General features: G+C 47.0%; 1 protein-coding gene across 7 annotated transcripts in view; it reads right to left on the minus strand.

The window, feature by feature from the left end:
- ATP8A1 (ATPase phospholipid transporting 8A1) overlaps positions 1-12,258 on the minus strand; it is a 354,609-nt gene that overhangs the window by 185,467 nt on the left and 156,884 nt on the right. For 6 of the 7 annotated variants that reach the window (XM_068278517.1, XM_068278515.1, XM_068278516.1 and 3 more), the window contains one exon: positions 11,460-11,529. In XM_068278517.1, coding sequence (XP_068134618.1) covers positions 11,460-11,529 — 70 coding nt within the window. Of the gene's footprint in view, positions 1-5,883; positions 5,977-11,459; positions 11,530-12,258 lie in introns of those variants that run through there. The other variant, XM_068278520.1, reaches the window with a different exon arrangement.

The following is a 12,258-nucleotide window of genomic DNA, read 5'->3' on the forward strand; positions in this document are numbered from 1 at the left end:
ATTCAGTGTATATTTATTGGTTTGGGTAAAAGTTATAGCGTTTACAAACTATGGTGCAAAAAGTGAATTTTCCCATTTTCAAGCATCTCTGACTTTTCTGACCCCCTGTCATGTTTCATGAGGGGCTAGAATTCCAGGATAGTATAAATACCCCCCAAATGACCCCATTTTGGAAAGAAGACATCCCAAAGTATTCACTGAGAGGCATAGTGAGTTCATAGAAGATATTATTTTTTGTCACAAGTAAGCGGAAAATGACACTTTGTGAGAAAAAAAAAAAAAAAAAAAAGTTTCCATTTCTTCTAACTTGCGACAAAAAAAAATGAAATCTGCCACGGACTCACCATGCCCCTCTCTGAATACCTTGAAGGGTCTACTTTCCAAAATGGGATCATTTGTGGGGTGTGTTTACTGTCCTGACATTTTGGGGGGTGCTAAATTGTAAGCACCCCTGTAAAGCCTAAAGGTGCTCATTGGACTTTGGACCCCTTAGCGCAGTTAGGCTGCAAAAAAGTGCCACACATGTGGTATTGCCGTACTCAGGAGAAGTAGTATAATGTGTTTTGGGGTGTATTTTTACACATACCCATGCTGGGTGGGAGAAATATCTCTGTAAATGACAATTTGTTAATTTTTTTTACACACAATTGTCCATTTACAGAGATATTTCTCCCACTCAGCATGGGTATGTGTAAAAATACACCACAAAACACATTATACTACTTCTCCTGAGTACAGCGGTACCACATGTGTGGCACTTTTTTGCACCCTAACTGCGCTAAAGGGCCCAAAGTCCAATGAGTACCTTTAGGATTTCACAGGTCATTTTGAGAAATTTCGTTTCAAGACTACTCCTCACGGTTTAGGGCCCCTAAAATGCCAGGGCAGTATAGGAACCCCACAAATGACCCCATTTTAGAAAGAAGACACCCCAAGGTATTCCGTTAGTAGTATGGCGAGTTCATAGAAGATTTTATTTTTTGTCACAAGTTAGCGGAAAATGACACTTTGTGAAAAAACACAATTAAAATCAATTTCCGCTAACTTTTGACAAAAAATAAAATCTTCTATGAACTCACCATACTCCTAACGGAATACCTTGGGGTGTCTTCTTTCTAAAATGGGGTCATTTGTGGGGTTCCTATACTGCCCTGGCATTTTAGGGGCCCTAAACCGTGAGGAGTAGTCTTGAAACGAAATTTCTCAAAATGACCTGTGAAATCCTAAAGGTACTCATTGGACTTTGGGCCCTTTAGCGCAGTTAGGGTGCAAAAAAGTGCCACACATGTGGTATCGCCATACTCGGGAGAAGTAGTACAATGTGTTTTGGGGTGTATTTTTACACATACCCATGCTGGGTGGGAGAAATACCTCTGTAAATGGACAATTGTGTGTAAAAAAATCAAAAGATTGTCATTTACAGAGGTATTTCTCCCACCCAGCATGGGTATGTGTAAAAATACACCCCAAAACACATTGTACTACTTCTCCCGAGTATGGCGATACCACATGTGTGGCACTTTTTTGCACCCTAACTGCACTAAGGGGCCCAAAGTCCAATGAGTACCTTTAGGATTTCACAGGTCATTTTTGTTTCAAGACTACTCCTCACGGTTTAGGGGCCCTAAAATGCCAGGGCAGTATAGGAACCCCACTAATGACCCCATTTTAGAAAGAAGACACCCCAAGGTATTCCGTTAGGAGTATGGTGAGTTCATAGAAGTTTTTATTTTTTTGTCACAAGTTAGCGGAAATTGATTTTAATAGTTTTTTTTCACAAAGTGTCATTTTCCGCTAACTTGTGACAAAAAATAAAATCTTCTATGAACTCACCATACTCCGTACGGAATACCTTTGGGTGTCTTCTTTCTAGAATGGGGTCATTTGTGGGGTTCCTATACTGCCCTGGCATTTTAGGGGCCCTAAACCGTGAGGAGTAGTCTTGAAACCAAATGTCGCAAAATGACCTGTGAAATCCTAAAGGTACTCATTGGACTTTGGGCCCCTTAGCGTACTTAGGGTGTAAAAAAGTGCCACACATGTGGTACCGCTGTACTCAGGAGAAGTAGTATAATGCGTTTTGGGGTGTATTTTTACACATACCCATGCTAAGTGGGAGAAATATCTCTGTAAATGACAATTGTTTGATTTTTTTACACACAATTGTCCATTTACATAGAAATTTCTCCCACCCAGCATGGGTATGTGTAAAAATACACCCCAAAACACATTATACTACTTTTCCTGAGTACGGCGGTACCACATGTGTGACACTTTTTTGCAGCCTAGGTGCGCTAAGGGGCCCAACGTCCTATTCACAGGTCATTTTGAAGCATTTGTTTTCTAGACTACTCCTCGCGGTTTAGGGCCCCTAAAATGCCAGGGCAGTATAGGAACCCCACAAGTGACCCCATTTTAGAAAGAAGACACCCCAAGGTATTCCGTTAGGTGTATGGCGAGTTCATAGAAGATTTTATTTTTTGTCACAAGTTAGTGAAAAATGACACTTTGTGAAAAAAAAACAATTAAAATTAATTTCCGCTAACTTTTGACAAAAAATTAAATCTTCTATGAACTCGTCATACACCTAACATAATACCTTGGGGTGTCTTTTTTTTCTAAAATGGGGTCACTTGTGGGGTTCCTATACCGCCCTGGCATTTTACAGGCCCAAAACCGTGAGTAGTCTGGAAACCAAATGTCTCAAAATGACTGTTCAGGGGTATAAGCATCTGCAAATTTTGATGACAGGTGGTCTATGAGGGGGCGAATTTTGTGGAACCGGTCATAAGCAGGGTGGCCTTTTAGATGACAGGTTGTATTGGGCCTGATCTGATGGATAGGAGTGCTAGGGGGGTGACAGGAGGTGATTGATGGGTGTCTCAGGGGGTGGTTAGAGGGGAAAATAGATGCAATCCATGCACTGGGGAGGTGATCGGAAGGGGGTCTGAGGGTTTGGCCGAGTGATCAGGAGCCCACACGGGGCAAATTGGGGCCTGATCTGATGGGTAGGTGTGCTAGGGGGTGACAGGAGGTGATTGATGGGTGTCTCAAGGTGTGATTAGAGGGGGGAATGGATGCAAGCAATGCACTGGCGAGGTGATCAGGGCTGGGGTCTGAGGGCATTCTGAGGGTGTGGGCGGGTGATTGAGTGCCCTAGGGGCAGATAGGGGTCTAATCTGATAGGTAGCAGTGACAGGGGGTGATTGATGGGTAATTAGTGGGTGTTTAGGGTAGAGAATAGATGGAAACACTGCGCTTGGGTGGTGATCTGATGTCGGATCTGCGGGCGATCTATTGGTGTGGGTGGGTGATCAGTTTGCCCGCAAGGGGCAGGTTAGGGGCTGATTGATGGGTGGCAGTGACAGCGGGTGATTGATGGGTGGCAGTGACAGGGGGTGATTGATGGGTGGCAGTGACAGGGGGTGATTGATGGGTGATTGATAGGTGATTGACAGGTAATCAGTGGGTTATTACAGGGGAGAACAGATGTAAATATTGCACTGGCGAATTGATAAGGGGGGGTCTGAGGGCAATCTGAGCGTGTAGGCGGTCGATTGGGTGCCCGCAAGGGGCAGATTAGGGTCTGATCTGATAGGTAACAGTGACAGGTGGTGATAGGGAGTGATTGATGGGTGATTGATGGGTAATTAGTGGGTGTTTAGAGGAGAGAATAGATGGAAACACTGCGCTTGGGTGGTGATCTGATGTCGGATCTGCGGGCGATCTATTGGTGTGGGTGGGTGATCAGATTGCCCGCAAGGGGCAGGTTAGGGGCTGATTGTTGGGTGGCAGTGACAGGGGGTGATTGATGGGTGATAGGTGATTGGCAGGTGATTGACAGGTGATCAGTGGGTTATTACAGGGAAGGACAGATGTAATTAATGCACTGGCGAATTGATAAGGGGGGGGGGGGGTCTGAGGGCAATCTGAGCGTGTGGGCGGGTGATTGGGTGCCCGCAAGGGGCAGATTAGGGTCTGATCTGATAGGTAACAGTGACAGGGGGTGATTGATGGGTAATTAGTGGGTGTTTAGAGAAGATAACAGATGTAAACGATACATTTGGGAGGTAATCTGACGGCGGGTTTGCGGGCGATCTAATGGTGTGGGTGGGTGATCAGATTGCCCGCAAGGGGCAGGTTAGGGGCTGATTGATGGGTGGCAGTGACAGGGGGTGACAGGGGGTGATTGATGGGTGATAGGTGATTGGCAGGTGATTGACAGGTGATCAGTGGGTTATTACAGGGAAGAACAGATGTAATTAATGCACTGGTGAATTGATAAGGGGGGGTCAGAGGGCAATCTGAGCGTGTGGGCGGGTGATTGGGTGCCCGCAAGGGGCAGATTAGGGTCTGATCTGATAGGTAAAAGTGACAAGTGGTGATAGGGGGTGATTGATGGGTGATTGATGGGTAATTAGTGGGTGTTTAGAGGAGAGAATAGATGTAAACAATGGATTTGGGAGGTGATCTGATGTCGGATCTGTGGGCGATCTATTGGTGTGGGGGGGTGATCAGATTGCCCGCAAGGGGCAGGTTAGGGGCTGATTGATGGGTGGCAGTGACAGGGGGTGATTGACGGGTGATTGATGGGTGATTGACGGGTGATTGACAGGTGATTGACAGGTGATTGACAGGTGATCAGGGGGATAGATGCATACAGTAAACAGGGGGGGGTGGTCTGGGGGGGGGGGGTCTGGGGAGAATCTGAGGGGTGGGGGGTGATCAGGAGGGGGCAGGGAGCAGGGGGGGGGATAAAAAAAAAAATAGCGTTGACAGATAGTGACAGGGAGTGATTGATGGGTGATTAGGGGGGTGATTGGGTGCAAACAGGGGTCTGGGGGGTGGGCAGGGGGGGGTCTGATGGGTGCTGTGGGCGATCTGGGGCAGGGGGGGGAGAAATCAGTGTGTTTGGGTGCAGACTAGGGTGGCTGCAGCCTGCCCTGGTGGTCCCTCGGACACTGGGACCACCAGGGCAGGAGGCAGCCTGTATAATACACTTTGTAAACATTACAAAGTGTATTATACACTTTGTATGCGGCGATCGCGGGGTTAACATCCCGCCGGCGCTTCCGTATAGCCGGCGGGATGTTGCGGCGAGCGAGCGGTGACAGGCGCCGGCGGAGGATCGCGTCACGGATGACGCGATCGCTCCGCCCATGCCCTTAAATGGACCGCCGCCTCTGTGGGTGAGGCCGTCCTGCAGGGCTCCACTTCCCCGCCGCCCCTGTGTAGTGGGCGGTCGGGAAGTGGTTAACTAGCAAGGTCTATGGACTCATACAGCGCAGAGCACATTCTGACTATCACTTTGTACTTCTTGTGAACTTGTGAGAGAGGTTGTGGTGGATGCTGCTGCTGCATTGTTTATATGTGAGCCGTGTCTTGTGCTGTCACCCTAAGGCCCAATTCACACAGGCAGCTGATGGGGCGAATCCACCACTTGCCAACTGCTCCGATGCATCTGCCAGGCACTGTATAGTGCTCGGTATGGACATTTGGGAGGCGTCCTCCTCATGCAGCGCAGCTAAGACATGGCATGAGGCATATAATGGAACTACAAGTGTCGCCAGTTGGCTAGACAAATTGCAGCAAGAAGGTGCTCAGTGGCTGGCAAATCATAGGCTAGACTGCACACTGAGCACACACTCAGCTGTCCATGTAAGAGTGTCATCATATTTGCTTCTCTAGTTCTTCAAACACACAACAGGGCAAGTGCACACAATTTGGTTAGTTGCATCACTCTGTCCCTCAAGTTAAAGAGGCACTATGGCGAAAAATTAAAATTAAAAAAAAAAATATGTACAAACATATACAAATAAGTACGTTTTTTTCCAGAATAAAATGAACCATAAATTACTTTTCTCTTATGCTGCTGTCACTTACAGTAAGTAGTAGAAATCTGACAGAAGCAACAGGTTTTGGACTAGTCCATCTCTTCATGGGGTAATTATCAGGGATTTATTTATTTTCAAAAGCACTTAGTGAATGGCAGTTGCTCTGTCCAACTGCCCAAAAAACTGTAGCGAGCAGGGAAACTGGCCAGCATCCTTGTTTAAAGCCTTTTTAGGGAATCTCTTTATGAAGAATAAAAGCCTTGCTGAGAATCTCCTATGAAGAGATGGACTAGTCCAAAACCTGTAGCTTCTGTCAGATTTCTACTACCTACTGTAAGTGACTGCAACATAGGGAAAAAGTAATGTATGGCTTATTTTACTTTGAAAATATATATTGTGGGTACTGTCCTTTAAAACGCAAAAAAGTACAGTCCATGTAGCGGGTGTTCCACTATACCCGATCTATCTATCTATCTATCTATAATCTATGTTGCAATAAGTACTGGACTTAATGTAATATATCAAAAAAATGCACAAAAATGCAGTGTCTCAAAGATAATACACAAACTTTATTGATACAAAACACACAACTTGACATAAAAAAAAAATCTGTGTAACTTGAATAAAAAGGCTCCACACCTAGCTGCCTCCTCTATGTAGTGCCAGTGGATTTGCACATTGTGTACTTTCTAGGCTCAGGTGCCTTTCCTTGTGCTTTGCTCTCTTAGCTCCTCACGCTGGCTGACGCCTCGCAGAGATTGTAAATTCGCTTATTTGGCCTGATGAAGGGCATATTCAGCCCGAAACTGACTAGTGTTGTCAGGGTCGCCATCAGAAATTTTGGGGCCCCTCACAAATCATCAGTCCGGCGCCCCCCCCCCCCAAACTGAGAAATGCGCGTAGCCATTACATGTTGGCAGAGCTAGTTGGAGGCTTGCTGTCCACAAATTAATCACGAATAACCACGGTGGATACTCGTGATTCAAGTTAGCTCCAATTGCCACAGCTGAGCGGCTAGATGCGGCGGGGTTAATTACCCAGAATGCCACTTTCCGCCCAGCGTTTCAACGAGGTGCAAGTGTCCGAATGGACGCGTTGCAAGCCTCGATATCGAGCACTTCCTCCTTCAAGCCGGAAGGAGGAAGTGCTCCATCATTTTTTTAGAACCTCCCAGTTTTCTTTTCTGTTTAAAAAAGCTAAAAAAAAGTAGGTTTAATGCTATTGTCTCATATGGTAATGATTCAGCTATTCCCATAGTCTCGCAGTTAGCAATCATGTGACCCCCAACAAGACAAATTCAGCAATCATGAGGCCCCCAACAAGACAAATTCAGCAATCATGAGGCCCCCAACAAGACAAATTCAGCAATCATGAGGCCCCCAACAAGACAAATTCAGCAATCATGAGGCCCCCAACAAATCATGAGGCCCCCAACAAGACAAATTCAGTAATCTTGAGGCTCTCAACAAATCATGAGGCCCCCAACAAGTAAAAATGCAATCATTAGGCCCCCAACAAGACAAATTCAGCAGTCATGAGGCACATAAATAGACAGCATTTCACATAAATAGGCAGAATGACCCCTTATGGTAGACACCTCTCACCTGGATTCTGACAGGGACCCCCAGGTTAGGTAGTGAGTGACATGGAGCCCTTTAGGCAGTGAGTGACAGGGAGCCCTTTTAGGTAGTGAGTGAGTGCCAGGGAGCCCCTTTAGGTAGTGAGTGAGTGCCAGGGAGCCCCTTTAGGTAGTGAGTGAGTGCCAGGGAGCCCCTTTAGGTAGTGAGTGAGTGCCAGGGAGCCCCTTTAGGTAGTGAGTGAGTGCCAGGGAGCCCCTTTAGGTAGTGAGTGAGTGCCAGGGAGCCCCTTTAGGTAGTGAGTGAGTGCCAGGGAGCCCCTTTAGGTAGTGAGTGAGTGCCAGGGAGCCCCTTTAGGTAGTGAGTGAGTGCCAGGGAGCCCCTTTAGGTAGTGAGTGAGTGCCAGGGAGCCCCTTTAGGTAGTGAGTGAGTGCCAGGGAGCCCCTTTAGGTAGTGAGTGAGTGCCAGGGAGCCCCTTTAGGTAGTGAGTGAGTGCCAGGGAGCCCCTTTAGGTAGTGAGTGAGTGCCAGGGAGGCCCTTTAGCAAGTGAGTGAGTGACAGGGAGGCCCTTTAGCAAGTGAGTGAGTGACAGGGAGGCCCTTTAGCAAGTGAGTGAGTGACAGGGAGGCCCTTTAGCAAGTGAGTGACAGGGAGCCCCTTTAGCAAGTGAGTGAGTGACAGGGAGCCCCTTTAGCAAGTGAGTGAGTGACAGGGAGCCCCTTTAGCAAGTGAGTGAGTGACAGGGAGCCCCTTTAGCAAGTGAGTGAGTGACAGGGAGCCCCTTTAGCAAGTGAGTGAGTGAGTGACAGGGAGCCCCTTTAGCAAGTGAGTGAGTGACAGGGAGCCCCTTTAGCAAGTGAGTGAGTGACAGGGAGCCCCTTTAGCAAGTGAGTGAGTGACAGGGAGCCCCTTTAGCAAGTGAGTGACAGGCAGCCCCTTTAGCAAGTGAGTGAGTGACAGGCAGCCCCTTTAGCAAGTGAGTGAGTGACAGGGAGCCCCTTTAGCAAGTGAGTGAGTGACAGGGAGCCCCTTTAGCTAGTGAGTGAGTGACAGGGAGCCCCTTTAGCTAGTGAGTGAGTGACAGGGAGCCCCTTCAGCAAGTGAGTGAGTGACAGGGAGCCCCTTTAGCAAGTGAGTGAGTGACAGGGAGGCCCTTTAGCAAGTGAGTGAGTGACAGGGAGCCCCTTTAGCAAGTGAGTGAGTGACAGGGAGCCCCTTTAGCAAGTGAGTGAGTGACAGGGAGCCCCTTTAGCAAGTGAGTGAGTGACAGGGAGGCCCTTTAGCAAGTGAGTGAGTGACAGGGAGCCCCTTTAGCTAGTGAGTGAGTGACAGGGAGCCCCTTTAGCTAGTGAGTGAGTGACAGGGAGCCCCTTTAGCAAGTGAGTGAGTGACAGGGAGCCCCTTCAGCAAGTGAGTGAGTGACAGGGAGCCCCTTTAGCAAGTGAGTGAGTGACAGGGAGGCCCTTTAGCAAGTGAGTGAGTGACAGGGAGCCCCTTTAGCAAGTGAGTGAGAGACAGGGAGCCCCTTTAGCTAGTGAGTGAGTGACAGGGAGCCCCTTTAGCTAGTGAGTGAGTGACAGGGAGCCCCTTTAGCTAGTGAGTGAGTGACAGGGAGCCCCTTTAGCTAGTGAGTGACAGGGAGCCCCTTTAGCAAGTGAGTGAGTGACAGGGAGCCCCTTTAGCAAGTGAGTGAGTGCCAGGGAGCCCCTTTAGCTAGTGAGTGAGTGACAGGGAGCCCCTTTAGCTAGTGAGTGAGTGACAGGGAGCCCCTTTAGCAAGTGAGTGAGTGACAGGGAGCACCTTTAGCTAGTGAGTGAGTGACAGGGAGCCCCTTTAGCTAGTGAGTGAGTGACAGGGAGCCCCTTTAGCAAGTGAGTGAGTGACAGGGAGCCCCTTTAGCAAGTGAGTGAGTGACAGGGAGCCCCTTTAGCAAGTGAGTGAGTGACAGGGAGCCCCTTTAGCTAGTGAGTGAGTGACAGGGAGCCCCTTTAGCAAGTGAGTGAGTGACAGGGAGCCCCTTTAGCAAGTGAGTGAGTGACAGGGAGCAACCCCCCCCGCCGCCGCTTCCCCTACCTTGCAGCCAGCAGCACAGCGTCAGACCTCAAGATCAGCGGCGACCCGACCAGTAAGAGCGGGCACCGGACGCACCCGCTCTATATGCGGAAGTGATGTCACTTCCGCATATCAGTGCGGGCGCTGGGTCCTAGCGCCCGCACTATTGTCGCCGCCTGATCGAGGTCTGACGCGGGGGAGGCGGCGGCTAGAGGGATGGAGGGAGGGAGCAGCGGCCGGAGGGGTTGAGTGGCGGCCGGGCGGCACCCGCAGCGCCGCGGCGGGGATGGGGCCCCCCTGCAGGCCCCGGGCCCGTGACGGGAGTCACGGATGTCCCCCCCTGATGGCGGGCCTGAGTGTTGTTGCCAATTCAACCATTATGCAAATTTTACTAATATGGTCCTTTTTTCTGCCAAACAATTTGAATAAGCCTTTTTATTCAAGTTACACAGTTTTTTTATGTCAAGTTGTGTGTTTTGTATCAAAGTTTTTGTATTATCTTTGAGACACTGCATGTTTGCGCTTTTTTTCATTTATTACATAAAGTCCTTTTACTTTGGAGAAATCGTTCTTATTTGTCTTTGTTTGCACAGATTTTAAACTATTATTTTTCGCCATAGTGCCTCTTTAAGGACATGAGCGTACCTGCCACCACAGCAGCTATGATGAGGCCCACAGGCAAAAGGAAGTCCAATGCCAATTAAGCATGGTATTAGAGAAGGAACATTGACCACCAATACAAATCAAGCTATTAGTGAAGTGAAAGCTAATCACTGGATATGGTCAATGAGATGCTAACAATATCAAGTTGATGCAAATGTATGCAGCTTGATCAATCAAATGCAGTAAACTGAGGATTACGGTCCAACCCAGGTTACATACATGTTGTGAAAAATGTGCATAATATTTGCATCTCAAAATTATTAGCATTGACCGTTACTTAAAAGGAACCTGAGGTGTGAGACCTCTGGAAGAGGTCTATATGTATTTCCTTTTAAACAATACCAGTTGCCAGGCAGTCCTGCTGCTCTTTCTGGTCAGTAGTGTCTAAATCAAACGCCTGAAACAAGCATGCAGCTTGTCAGATTTGTCATAGACATCTGATCTGCATGCTTGTTCAAGGTCTATGGCTTAATGGAAACCTGAAATCACTGCGGCTAAGTTACATTCTCAGCGGGGGTCCGGAGGATCGATCAGTGACGGTACAGGCACAGGGCGGCTGCAGGTGCTGGCAGAAGAAACTTTTTTATTATTATTATTATTTCAGGTTTCCTTTGAGGCAGAGGATCGGCAGGACAGCCAAGCAATGTGCATTATTTAAAAGGAAACAAACAGGTCAGCCTCCATATTCCCATTCACCTTGGGTTCCCTTCAATTAGCAGCTCCTGTTACTTCTATTTCTGCCTGATATTTGTGGAATTTTTCACCAATCACTACACTACATACAATTCCTGCTTTAAAGCGGACCCAAACAAAACATTTTTTTTTTATTCAAAATATTTAGTTGCACCACTCTGACACATACAAAAATAAATAAACACTCCTTCAAGCCTATGAGCATTTCGGTGCATGCTTTTCACCCTTCTCTTTTCATTACTAGGGTTATACTGGGGGCAGCCATTAGCAATTCCTCCTTTGCTGGACACTATCTACAACACCAGTTTGCCGGATTCTGTCCCGGCAATATGAAAGGAAGGTAGGGTTTCCTCCAATAAATGTAAAATATTTTATATTTGTCATCATGCAGCTGAAAAAAGGCTGCTATTTATTATTATAATTTAGAAAATAGATTTTATTTCTGAAATGTTGTATTTTTAATTTGGGTCCACTTTAACTGGCAGGCAGTGTTAAATAGACCCATTTATCACAGATTATCTAAACATGTACCTACCATGTAAAATAACTGTAATTCATTTACTAAACAGCTTACAAACACAGAAATGTTCTAACTTCAACTGAATTTTTTTTTAGTGACACCCAACAAACCTTTCCTTACCTGACGGATCTTGAGATTAGTTTCGCCATCAAGATTTGAGGTTTCAATATAGCACATGGCTTGGGGTTCACTGGCATGATAGAAGCAAGAACAGATAAAAATAGTTAGAACATCAGAAAAAAATCTCTACCAGCAATAGAAATATAATTGATTACATTACATTTGGAGTGCTATAATTAAGAGGGCTATAAAAAAAAAAAGAAAAACGAAGGGCTTTTTGGCGCTTGCACAACACTATGTGAGGCCTTCACCATCAGTTGATACAATAATGAAAAGGAAATTATTGCCCCAAAATGCAACATGAAGAATATTTCACTGCATATTAGGGCTTGTGTTTGTTGCAGTAAGTTAAAGCATTGCGTTCGTATGCAACTATAGTTTGTGTGGTTTTCCAAATGCAACAGAGCAGAATTTGGAAAATGCAACACAAATGCAATTCAAACTTATCTTAGCAACCCGTGTATCCAGGAGGGTAGCAAAGAGATTTATGGTTCATTTACTGCCACTGCATTCTAGTTGCCTTATACGACTCAAATTGCAGATCACTATCTTCAGTTTGAATGGGTCTCAGATTGAAATGTAAACGTCGGAAAAAACTTCAAAACCAGTTTTTTTTTTTGTTTTTTTTTAACCTCCTTGCCGGTTATCCCGAGCTCAGCTCGGGGTAACCTGCGCAGGAGGATTTCTCAGGCCCCGCTGGGCCGATTTCTTTCAAATAAAAAGCAGCACACGCAGCCGGCACTTTGCCAGCCGCGTGTGCTACCTGATCGCCGCCGCAGCGCGGCGAGCCGCCGCGTGC

Source organism: Hyperolius riggenbachi, chromosome 1 (assembly GCF_040937935.1).
Source record: "Hyperolius riggenbachi isolate aHypRig1 chromosome 1, aHypRig1.pri, whole genome shotgun sequence".
Classification (NCBI taxonomy): domain Eukaryota; kingdom Metazoa; phylum Chordata; class Amphibia; order Anura; family Hyperoliidae; genus Hyperolius; species Hyperolius riggenbachi.